Source organism: Haliaeetus albicilla, chromosome 5, assembly GCF_947461875.1.
Source record: "Haliaeetus albicilla chromosome 5, bHalAlb1.1, whole genome shotgun sequence".
Classification (NCBI taxonomy): Eukaryota; Metazoa; Chordata; class Aves; order Accipitriformes; family Accipitridae; genus Haliaeetus; species Haliaeetus albicilla.
Window position 1 is genome coordinate 36,717,400 of NC_091487.1, and position 12,918 is coordinate 36,730,317.

At 35.9% G+C, this 12,918-nt stretch overlaps 1 protein-coding gene across 6 annotated transcripts in view; it reads right to left on the reverse strand.

Annotated features, from left to right (window-relative positions):
- FSIP1 (fibrous sheath interacting protein 1) overlaps positions 1 to 12,918 on the reverse strand; it is an 86,603-nt gene that overhangs the window by 19,841 nt on the left and 53,844 nt on the right. The window contains exon 12 of one of the 6 annotated variants that reach the window (XM_069784141.1): positions 977 to 2,909. The exons of the other annotated variants lie outside the window; for them this stretch is intronic. Coding sequence (XP_069640242.1) covers positions 2,652 to 2,909 — 258 coding nt within the window. The 3' untranslated portion in view covers positions 977 to 2,651. Of the gene's footprint in view, positions 1 to 976; positions 2,910 to 12,918 lie in introns of those variants that run through there. 6 annotated transcript variants of the gene reach the window in all.

Genomic DNA, 12,918 nt, shown 5'->3' on the forward strand with positions numbered 1-12,918 from the left:
TATGTTCATGAAACAAACCATATGGAAAAAAATCCATCCTTTAAAAATATCCAGGAATACATCAAAGAATTCTAATAATTTCTATAATGAGGAACTTAGGATTTATTTTTCTCATGACACAGGAAAAAAGTTCATGTTGAAAACTTTAAAAGGTTACTCGGGGGGGGGGAGGAGCGGTGGATATTTGTTAATACAACAAATATAACGAGATAAGAACTAAAAGGACAGCTTCCCTTCTCCAAATGAAGCCTCTTCATTTCCAATGAGCAGTACTTGGTTGAGAGTTCTACCAGGAGGGAATCTTCTGGCTTTTGGACGGCCCTGAGGGCCAAGTACTCTACTGCCTATGCAGAAAGAGGCATACTATAGCAAAGAGGGGAGAGAAAGCCTTGTCCTGCTCTGAGCGTTTACATCTGGTTATAGCTACAGTATAAAACCACGCGTGTCTGAAGTTAGAGCGCTGCATAAAAGGTGCCAACAGATCTTGGGACAAGAACAGTTTGAGAGTCAGGGAACTAACGATCCATCTTATTCAATCTCTTGTCCTAAAACAAAAGTAAACCTGATACTAAATTTAAAAAACATCTGTGGCTATTCTGACGCTGCTGCAAATTAAACAAGAGGAGTTTAACCTGCTAAACTTCAATTGCTACTAAAAGTTCTATATACAGTTTCTATCATGCATGAAATAAAGACCAAAGATTCTGTACTCATAAAAGGGTAAATTATGTATACCATCCAATTTCTATTCCTGGCTTTTCTATTGAAGTTTTTCTGTTCAGCCATTTACTATATCTCAGTTTATCTACCTGAAAAAAATTGCTATTTAAGGGACAAAACGGTTCAGTCAAAAAGCTTGACTGGAGAGCTCCGAGTTCCTTGAATAAAAAATATTATATGATGTCAAGAAGGAATACTAATATGGGCAAGCTATGCAATATTGTATATGCTCAGAATGAGAACTCAGACCTACAAATCACTTTGCAAAATGCTGCGGTTTTATTCATGTAAGTGATTGCAAAATTGAGATTATAGCAAAAAAAATTTAGAGTTTGAGAAAGGTAAGCCCCAAAAAAGTCAAACAATGAAGAGAAAACTGCATTCTATATTTCTTCTGAAAACAGAAATTAGAAACAGTAGGACACTGCAAACGATTAAATGTCACATTATTTGAACATTAAAGCAAAATATTTTATTGAGAACCATATAGTGGTAAGATTACTAAAAAATAATGGAAAGAGGAAAACATATTGATGAACAGAGCTAAAAATGAGAGATGACATACATCATAAAAATGAAGGAATATTTAAACTTCTTCAATTATTACTGCCTTCATAAAATATTTCATCTAATTTAGGACTATATACTTACACCATCATCTTCTCTTCAGTTACCTCACACAAAGAAAAATAACATAAGCAAATGGACTACAGCCTATTCATCAGCACACATCTTCTAATCTCTGCATATGCTTGACACAGACTGTAATCACGTCTGATTTGTTAGTGCAGTTCAGTGAATCCTTTATTGCTATTTAATCCTGACTGCTATATATCCTATGATTGCTAGCTATTTACATAGCCCTATTGCACAATACGTCTGACACCATAAAAGTGCAGAACTGTAATTAAAATTACAGCTTTACTGAACATACTAAAACCATTCCTAAAGATGAGTGCCAAAGGTAGCTTTCTGAATGCAAGTAGCTTGCACATTTTACAGTACTATCTGAAGAAAACATTACATTTTGAACATATAAACAATTCAGATAATAGATAATACCATGAGGTAATGCCATGGCATATAAATATGCTCTTTGCACCTGCATATCTCACTATTCTTGTCATATAACTACAAGGAGCTTGAGTACAGCCACGGACAATATCCAGATGTGAGATTATATGATGGACCTTTTAATAGCATCAAGGAACTCACAGCCTACAGAAGGTAAAGGGCAAAAGGTTTTAAAAAACTTCTTTTCCTTTATAATTTTGGCTTGTTCAAGGGGTTGCTCAGGGGCAAGGTCCTTCAGAACCACTAAAGAGTGGCCCACTGTAGTTTGACCCTCCTGCTCATCACTTCCCTTGAAATCTACATACAAAAGGAGTTCTTGTATAGCAGTATTAAATACCTACTTGTATTTCCCTGCTTGAGAGAATTTTTCTCCTGTAAAACACAAGACCTTTAGGGTTCCTATATATCCTCTAGCACTTTTACCTAGGGTATTTTCCCCCCCAAAGATAAACATATCTAGACAAAATTTACTCTTAAAATTGAAAATTTAAGACATGCACCTTATCCCAACCTTGCCAAAAGTCACAGATTACTATCATTAGATACTACCGTGATGTAATTAGTAGAAATAAGATGTGAAGTATGCTGTTCATACGCATGATAATCCAAAGCTTCATATTCAGGCTTTTAAAGTATTTCCTCCTTTCTTGATAAACATTAAGAATACTGGGCTTGTGTGTTTTTATTCAGCATGAAACAGTCAACCAATACAGTACGTCCAATAAAATAATAAAGTATAAGAAAGCTAAAATACAAAAATAATTTGTTTCCAAGAAGCTAATGTAAGTAGATATCAAATATTGAGTCAGATTTCTTCAAAGGTATGAACACATTTTATCAGATATAGAATCACAGAATCATAGCATAGTTGAGATTGGAAAGGACTTCTGGAGATTGCCTAGTCCAAAAACCCTGCTCAAAGTGGAGTCAACTAGAGTAGGTTGCTCAGGGCTGTGTCCAGTCAGGTTCTGAGTCTCTTTGAGGATGGCGACTCCACAACCTCTTAGCCACCTGTTCTGGTCTTCAATCACTCTTACAGTTGGTTGTTGTTGGGGTTTTTTTCCCCTTATGTTTAAGGGAACCTCTTGTATGTCAATTTGTACCCATCTCTTTTTCTGCAGGAAAGGATATAGAAATAATGCTTGTGAAGCATGATTTGTGAGCTAGTTTCCACCAATTGCATTCTGATTCTAGTTAAACTACAATAAACTTGAAACACTTACAAAGAAGTGTCTGAAAAAAATTCACACAATGCCAGGAATTTAACACTCTTAACCAACACAAGATTTTAAAGCTCTTTCTTAAAAAAACTAAAACAATATGTGCCACCATCAATAAGCACAAGGAAGACTATCTCACATTTCATCTTCTAACACCAAGTTAATTTTCGTTTAACAGTCTCGGTAAATCATCGTAACAGTTTAACAACACATTGTTCACAAACATTTACATCCTTTTCTAGGCTTGCTAAAGTTACTATTTGCTTGACTACTCTAAAAAAACCAAAATCATCAGCCAATTGTTGGGTTGCATAAGATGGCTAGCAAAACAAAGCTTCAAAAACACCAGACAGACATCTTAAATTCTAAGTACATGAAAGAATGGATGAAATTCATCTGAGTTTTACACTGTAATTTGTTGTCAAGCTAAACATTTACCAAGAACTTTTTAGTACAAAACTGCTCTGTGTCAAATACATCAAATGCATGTGCAAGTCTAAAGTTGTGTCTGGATGGCCATCCAACGGGATGACTGCTCTTTGTCAAGCCATACATAAACTATCTTGAAAACAGCTGTTAGCAGGAAAACCATGGCAAGAGAACTCAACCTGGGCCAGCTATTATGGAATCTACTCAGGATCTCCCAGACAGCATTTGCAGTCCATGGTGAATCCATTCTAATGACAGCTCCATTATCAGTACTAGTACCCCTGCTGCAAGTCATACTTCTGGACTCTTTAGAGTGAGAGATGGCACAGCGTGATAAAATACTCATATTCTTAATGTTTGCATGAATCCATACAGAAATTGCATACTTCTGCTTTATCTCCTAACCCTCTTGGGCCAATGAGTCCTCTCTGCCAGTCTTGCTGATCTCTACCCTCAAATACACTTTTTTCTTCCCTCCAGATGGTTTTAAGGACAGCTGATTTACCAAGCACTCACTGGATTTGTGCTAAATATCACGTCTGTTCCCACAGTGTACAGGCAAGTGACTTAAGAGCCGCAACCTCCTCCAGTTCACAGTGTTTCTTTCTTCAACCACAAAGAACAAGCCCCAGATTGCAAGTTAGGAAAAACACCAAAGATTTCTAGTATAAGAGTCTAGACATATGACATCTGTGCAATAAAACTAAATTGATGCTTGCTATATCCCATCATGAAATCCAAGTGAGTCATATAGCTCAAAGATTATTTTAAGCCTCTCAGCCTTGGCTTAAAGCTCTTCTTTTACTCACAAAACTATAAATTAATACTAACACTCAATCGACTTCTTCAAAGTCATTGTCCCTATTGCTTTTCTCCCTGTCTCAGTGATACTGATTACTAGATTACATAGATTACTAATTCCATGAGTTTTCTTTGAGAATGAGAAATTTACTAGATGTGCCTTAGTAGGCCAATAATTCTATTTAATCAATTGGAAAATACTGTTCTGTACCAGGGTTACATTTTTCTTCCTAAATGATTCACTATATATCAGTAAGGTATTCACATTATGAAACCAATTCCAGGTCTCAGGTTGTTAATACTGCATATCCTGAGAAGCAAAGCATTTTTAACTTTTATTGAGGCTTCATGACTGCTCAGAGAATCAAATCCATACTTAATGCTTTCAAATGCAACAGAATTAGAAATGGAATAAAAGAGAAAATACATTAAAGAAAACATTTATTTGGCAATGTTATATAGACTGTTAATGTACCATGAAAAATAAATTACATTACACAGTACATGTTGATCTATCTTCTTTTAGTGAAAGAATGCTTATCTTAATTCTCTTTGCTACCTGAGGATGTTTTACACGCACTTCATAGATGACTGTTTTTGGATTGCCTTCAGATGTACAATAGTTTGTGTTCAGCATTTTACAGGTACAGACGTACTGACAATCTAAGGAAACTGCAGCCTCCCCATAATGTTTTATGCAGCATCTCTACTCCAGGTCTTGTAATAACTAATTCTCTTGAGGATGGCAGTTTCCCTATTACTAGTGTCTGCCATGTTATGAGTGCATCTAGCTCTAACTTTTAAGAAATTCTGTGACATCTCCTTTTTGCCCATATAGAAAATCAGACATTTTGAAAACAACCATGAAAAAATCAACTAGAAGACACTGCAAGAGATCATCTATTCCAAGCCCTCCACAAATATTTAACTATCCTCGTGCCATTTCCAATACAACTTTTGTCTAACCTCTTTTCAGGCCTCTAATGGATGGAGGTTACATAAAAACCCTAAGCCATTTATTGTTTTCTTAATAACTTATCTGGATTTTTTCTTCTTCAAATCAAGCACAATTGCTCTTTTGTCTTTTCACTATGGAAACAATTTCCTTCCTTCCACTTTGCAGAAGCGCATGCTTGAAGACTGTTACCACATCCTCCCAAGAGTTCTCTCATTCATTCCGACTCACCCCAATTCTTTCCATATTGATTTAAGTTTTTTCTAGGTCTGTGATCTAGGCATCTAGATACTGTTTGACACCCTCCTCTGCACTCTTGCCAAATGGTCCACAGCTCTTTTACTAAGGTTCGCATAACAGAATGTGGGATTCTAACTGAGACGTAACAAACCTGCATAGAGCAGAAATATATCTTAATTTTTATACACCGCAGTATGATGTTTCATATTTTTTGCAACATGACTCATGCAGTTCATGATCAGCTACAAACCTGAAAAACTTTCCACCTAAACAGTTATTCTCGTTTGTATTTGTGCTGTTATTTCTAAACATAGCACCTTGCTGAACTGCATCCTAACTTTTTTGGGACCATTTCTATACAATCCTCATTTTTTAAGATATTGACACATCTGTCAACTTCGTGCTACCAAAAATTAATAAGCATACTGCTCATTTCAATTTCCAGACCATAAATGAAATTTCTGAATAAAACTGAGCCAAAGACAAATCTCTCCAGAGCCACATTTCACTGACATTTTGACAGTGAACCATTAATATTTCTAGCCTGCTTGTGTAAATAATTTGAACCTAACTTCAATCTGTTGTTTCCATCTAAATGGCTGCTGTCTGCTACCCTGTCGTAGGAAGAAGTCCTTTGTCTTGATACTATTTTTCTTGACAAATCTGTTTTCTGTTTCATCCTTGTTATTTTTTCCTTATTTTTAAAAAATAAGCACCACTTTTGCCATTTCCAGTCTCTCAGTAACCACTCTTGTGGCCATCTTTAATTGTGACTGTTGATATTTCTGACATTTCTTCATGCAGTAATTTAAGTTGATGAGGTCCATCAAACAGAAAATTTGAAAACACCCAGTCTATGTACAGAATCTACCCTGGTTTTTTTTTAGTTATGGATAGAGATGCTAGTCCACGGATACTAGAAATAGTAAGGTTAGCACTTGTAGACAAATTTTTTAGCAAAGACTAATGTACAAAAAAAAAAAAGTATTACAAACTTTCTCCTTAGCATGACTTAAAACAGATCTTTACTGAATGGTGGGTTTTGGTCCTCCTTTTAGTACAAGGAATTTCTAACATACATGTTGCTTTCCTTGACATATCTTGCTCATTTTAGCTCATATGAGCCTTAGACTTTTTGAAATTATCTCTCTAAACTGAAGTTTTCCTTTTATATTCACCCTTATTACCTTATTAATGCAACATTATTAGCCCTTTTTATAGGCTATCTTAGTTTGTTTGAAATCAACAAGTGAGTCCCAATCCTTCCTTTGCAATTGGATTACCTTCACTTGTGACCTTTCCATTTTAAAAGAGTTTGAAAGTTGGGGGTGGGGTGTTTTAAAAAGCTTTCCTTTCAGTCCTTATTCCCTTGAGATCTTTAGTTCTATTAGTTCTCAGAGACTGCTTCTTGACATCCACTGTTTCTATTTTGTTTTCTTTGCTAAACATTGTGAGTACCATCATATCAGTGTCACATCAATCAAGTTGCCTTTCACTTGCCCATTCCTAGCTAGTTTCTCACTATTTAAAATTACATCTATAGAAACTTTCCAGCAAGTAGCTTTCTTTTTCCTTATCAAAAAATAATGTGGACTATGACATTACTAAAAGAAAAAAAAGTCACCACTGAATGCTTGTTAAACTTACTCTATTATACCCTTCTCAAAGGATATCAATATATGAATATATTATAACCTGACTAATTCCCCTTGTAACTCTCTCACTAATTAGTAGGCATAGAGAAGAATAAATCAGAATTAATATTTTAAGAGATGTTCAAGATGGCTTAAGATTTGGTAGCTTATTTTAAGCTGCTTTTTAAAAGCTCAGCCATACCTTGGCTTTCCCTGCGCTAACACTCATGTCACCTATTACTAATGAGAAAAATGCCAAAATCGTTAGAAAGACTAAATGGTTGATAGTAAATTATACTGGAATATTTTTCCTAAAGGAAGTTAAAGATGGTATTACAAACCTGAGGATACCACCACAGGCAATATTCAAATTCAAAGATTTAATATAATTTGAAAGAGATTTAATATCATCAGAAAAGAAACCTACCATCTGTGTGATCTTGCATGCTATAAGCAGAATCAGCTTCAGCTCAAAATTTGTACAAGAGACATCTGATTAACTCCTAGTTCATGACTCAGCTGACTTTTTGAATAAATAATGGATCTTTCTCCTGCAGAGACATATGGAGCTTCTATAGTATGACCAGACTTATTTGGAATGAGACCTAAAATTGGGGTTTTTAACAACCGTGCTAAAGAGATCCCTTGGCACTTTAAGCATACAGGTTTTAGGTTTACCACCTAAAAATCCAAATTCTACTTCGGGTACTATTCTTTCTATTTAAATTCTTCCCATAGTTTCCACTGGAAGAGATATTTGCCCTCATTTCCTGCAACAAAGCTGTTGCTGTGCTCTATTAAAACAACTGTGCTATAACCCTGCTAACATCTGTGAAGGGTTATGTTTAGTGGTTGGTTTGTTTTTTTGTTAAATGTGGTAAGAGACAGTAAAAGTGATTTAAATTGCCAGGCATTAAGCCTAAGCAAAATAGAGGTCAGTAGGGCTTAGAAATACTATAAATTGGAGGGAGGGGGTAAATCTTTATATATAAAAAAACATTGATAAACATATTAATGCAGTAATGTGAGGAAAGCCATTCCTATCCAATTTGGCTCTCATTTGCTAGATATGTTTTCACCTCCATAATACCCTAGGCTGACAGTCACTAGCAGGGCAACTAACAAGTTTGATTTAAGTTTAAATCAGGTAAGTGTTGATTATAATTGGAGAATACCCAATACAGGTTTCAAATACCTGTAGAATCTTTTGCTTTTTTTAAAAAGCACCTGCAGAGCCTTGCAGTGTTCCTCCGCAACTACTTATTGAGAGATAAAAGGGCAAGCATTCAAATATGAAGCTTTTTCTTTGCAAAACACAAAATGAAGTACCATGGTGGACTGAGACCTTGTAAATATATCTTCCTTTAATTTAAGATGTAGAAATTTAGAATAATAAGAATTATTTCTGAGAGAAAGGCAACAATTGCAAGTGAAGTATTCCCAACTTCCAGTGAACATGCTGAAATGCAGCAATATGTTTCATACATATATAAGTTTGCCCTCAAAAATAAGGAAATTTGCCCAGAGTTGGAGAAGCAGAAATCTGTAGACAGTAACACAAATGGTAGTAGACAACGCTCTCAATGTTTATAAATAAAAAACAAGATAGAAAAATCAAGATAAATAATTTTAAACAAGAAAATATTAAGTAATCATATGTATAAAATTTAACAATTATTGTAAATGAACCTGATGTTAAAATTACTTTCATATCAAATTAAACCTCCAAATAAGTAGATAAAGAAATGAACTTCCATTTCTGAAATAAGTTGAAGAACATCAAATGTTTAGTTATTCAGTAGATTTTAAGACTACCCATTTATTCCTATTTAGATGACGTGAACGCATGAAGAACTGAGTACTCCAAAAGGCAAATCCAAGACAATTACAGAAGTGGTTGTTCAGTTTCTCAGTCGGCATTTAATATATACTCAGAGTCCTAACCTCTTGCTTCTGATTTCAGCTTTGTCATATTAAAGGAGCTCTCAATTTGACTTGAGCTTCATCTGGTTAACAGAGGTGATCTGTTAGCCCTCAGTTACTCCTCAGGATAACCAGAACCAACTTGCTTCCTTGTTCTTGCTGAAATGAAAATTATGATCAGGTTACTCAGGGTTTTATCCAGTTGAGTCTTGAAAACCTCCAAGGATGGAGATGAAACAACCTCTCTGGACAACCTGTTCCACCGCCTGACTGATCTCATTATGAAAAAGCTCTTTCTTTCATCCAGTCTGAATCTCTTGTTTCACATTATACCCATGGTCTCTTGTCCAACCACCACGAAGAGCCTGGATTCTCATAGGTGTTGGAAGATTGCTATCAGTAGCCACCTCTTCTCCAGGCTGAACAAGACCAGTTACCTCAGCCTCTCCTCACAGGCTAAGTGCACTTTAGTGATGTCTTTCCTGAACTGGGGCATCCAGAACCATATAGAAAATCTAGATGTGGTCTAACAAGTGTTGAGCCGAGGTGTTAATTGCTTCCATGACGATCCTGGCTCTGCTACTGTGAATACAGTCCAGGATGCTGTTGGCCTTCTTTGCTGCCAAGGCAGACTGCTGGCTCCCATGCAGCTCGACCCCGCATATCCACCAGGACCCCCAGGTCCTTTTCAGTGGAGCTGCTTCCTAGCCCATAGGTCCCCAGCCTTTACTGGTTTTGGCAGTTCTTTCCCAGGTGAAGGACTTGGCTTTTACCCTTGCTGAATTTCATAAAGTTTCTGTTGGCCCACTCCTCCAGCTTGCTGAAGTTTCTCTGGATGGCAGCCCTGTCCTCAAGTGTATTGACTGGTGTCACCCTCCACCCCTCCCCCACTTTGGTATAATCTTCAAACTTGACAAGAACACTTTTTATACTGTATTTTATAATCACTATGAACAAAAGTAGGTCACCTATGCATATAATGCTTCCAAGTTTCATCCTATTCTCTGGAAATACGTTATTTGAGCTAAGAAACCCATGACTACATAAAATCTAGACTATCAAGAAAGTGTCCATATCCCTTCCCATCTCCAATTAGTAACTAAATCATATTTCATTTTCTAAAGCGATGGAATTTTATGCACTAAGCAAAGCTTTATATCCAGCTTAAATCAACTCTGACCATTACAACAAAAGAACCTGAAGTTACATGCCTCCTCTGACTGGCTGGATTTCTGCCATTCATGCTTACTATACAACACAATACCATTAATTGATGTCACAGTAGAGGAATTTTCCTCCCCCAGAGTCACATATTCTAGAGACGCGAGCATTCAGGACAAATACCAAATTCAGTACTCAATTGCAGGTTCATGCCGATAAAGACTGAACAGAAGCAAGGAAAAAATACAGCTGTATTATTAATCACAGTAGTACTCCAAATAACAAAAAAAATCTCTGTAGTTCATACTCACAATACTTCCCCACAATATAAAGTTAGAAGTGACAATGGACCAAGTCTTTCTCATTGAAGGGAACTTGGGCAGAAATAACAATGCATGGTGCATTGAGAGCAATAATGCAAGAAACAACAGGGGTTGAAGGATTAAAAACAGTTTGAATTTAGACAACAAAGAAACAGACAAAGATACCAAAAGAATAAGTTCACCTATTTTTTAAAATATTTCTTAAAGCATTATTCAGTGATCCACTGTGCACTATTTAATTCTTATTTCAGTATGAAGAAAAGAATCTCATCAGGGTAGGTATTGTGATGTGGAATTCAACAAAGCATTGTTCACAGACATTGTCTATTCATCTCTGCCACCTGGTTTTGAATCCAGTCTCACTAATGACAACTAAAAGCTTCTTGAATTTAAAAGCTTTACAGACTACAAGTGGAATAAATATATACAGCCTCAGTGGAGCTTTAACCAAACAGGGATTTGTGCTGTGTTTTAAAGAAGCATGGAAAGTGGCATGCTTGGATTGACCTGAAATAAGGACTTTAATTTTCAAGAATTGCAAAAAGAATATTCTACTATTCTCAGAGATCTAGTAGCAAACCAATTATATAAAATACAGTTGTAATAGATAATGGCTCTGATTTATTAGCTATGAATGCTTTTATACCTTGTTGAAGGATTCAGTAATCATAATTTCTAGATTAAATAACTAGATTAAAACTTAGATATTTTTTTATTTCAAGCCTTCAGTTAACTCTTCCCCTTTTTACCACACCCACAAATAAGTTTACATTTATTTGAAATTATAAATGACAAGATCTCCAATGTCAATGACAATTAAGAAAATCATCCAGTTGAATGGCAGTAAGAAAATGAGAGCAATACTTACGAAAATCATTGCACAAAACAAATCTTTTATTATGATCTTTTATTCCTGTCTTACAAGTCATCTGGATGGTGATTTGAAGATCCAAATCTTTGAAACAGAATTCTAACACATTTTTTAATGGCTTGGAAAAGATAATCAGGCCTGCTCATTTGGTCTGGGTAGAGATTTGTCAAGCTGTTTCCCTACTAGGGAAAAAGTGTTTCTAAGAAGGTACTGAGAGTAGGGAAAGAATTTCCCATTCTGATTCTACCTCCTTCTCTGCAACAAGGAGAGAAAAAAAGCTCAAAGGAGATTCTATACTCTGTTCATCTATTCTTACTCTCCCCTCTCCATCTTCTCTACAAAGACTAGTTTCTACAGTGACCAAAAATCAGAAATTTCTTGCAGGAGACATGGAAGAGAAGGAGCACACAGGGATCAAGGAGGGAAGCTACATAAACTAAAGGAGACAACAAAAGCATGAGAGTGCTAATGATGGAAAGATTGTGTAAGAAATGAAGGGATGAGTGGGTTGCAACCATCATAATCATTTGAGAACAACTTAGAAGAGATCATCACTAATGTGGGGAAAACAGAGAAAAAGGGGAAGAGGAAAAGAAAATTACATCAGGACAGGCAAATATAACACAACTCAAATTTGAGAAACAAGAGAGGGGAAAAAAAACCCCCAGAACTATTTTCTACTTCATCAAAACAGTTGATTTGCCTCAAAATTCTATCAAAAGCCGTGAATCAGAAGCCACAGGTCTGCTCACATTATCAATTGCCCTGCTACTTTACCACTTGAAATCACCTGTGGGGGAAAAAAAAGAGACGGAGCACAAGAGGCAACCCTGCACACAAAAAAAAAAAAGGGGGGGGGGGGGGCAAGTCATGCTGAAAATAAGCAGCAAAAAAGAAACTTTCAGAAAACAGTATGAATGCTGAATGTTCCCTCTAACAGTGTCATCTACACCAAATGAATGCTTTGAGCCTCTTGTTACTCGTGTGCTCTACCTAGGATAAGAAATAATATGACAAATGGAGAGAGAATGTATTTGCATCCCCTTTCACTCTGGCTAGTATTACAATGCTTTTAACATGATAATGTTATATTCAATAATCAGTCTCAGTAGTATAACTGTATTTATTATGGATTCCTTTATGGCACAGTGTTTCTTGGATGACTTCCAGTCAGAAACTTCTCATAGACATTTTATACCCAGAATGACTTCTAAAATGTTCAGTAAGAGTGTGTCCTCAGCCACAGAGAACTAGTCAAGTGAAAATGATGTGGGTTATTTGGTTGTTTGTTTGGGTTTTTTTCCCCCAGTATGACAGCATTCTCTCCAAGAGTCTCATTCTTTATATAAGGGCACCTACACAGTACTCCTCCTTCTGGAATTAACCACATGAATTTATTGAGCATTATTTACCAACATGGTAATATACTAATGGTTTAAAGATAGAAATAAAGTAGTAAAATAAACTTATTTCCCTGAAATAATCTAAAAAGCCAAACCCCAAAATCTATGGAAGCAGTCAAAGGAGGATAAATCAACCTACAAAAAGTAGGCAAACTGGTAACCAG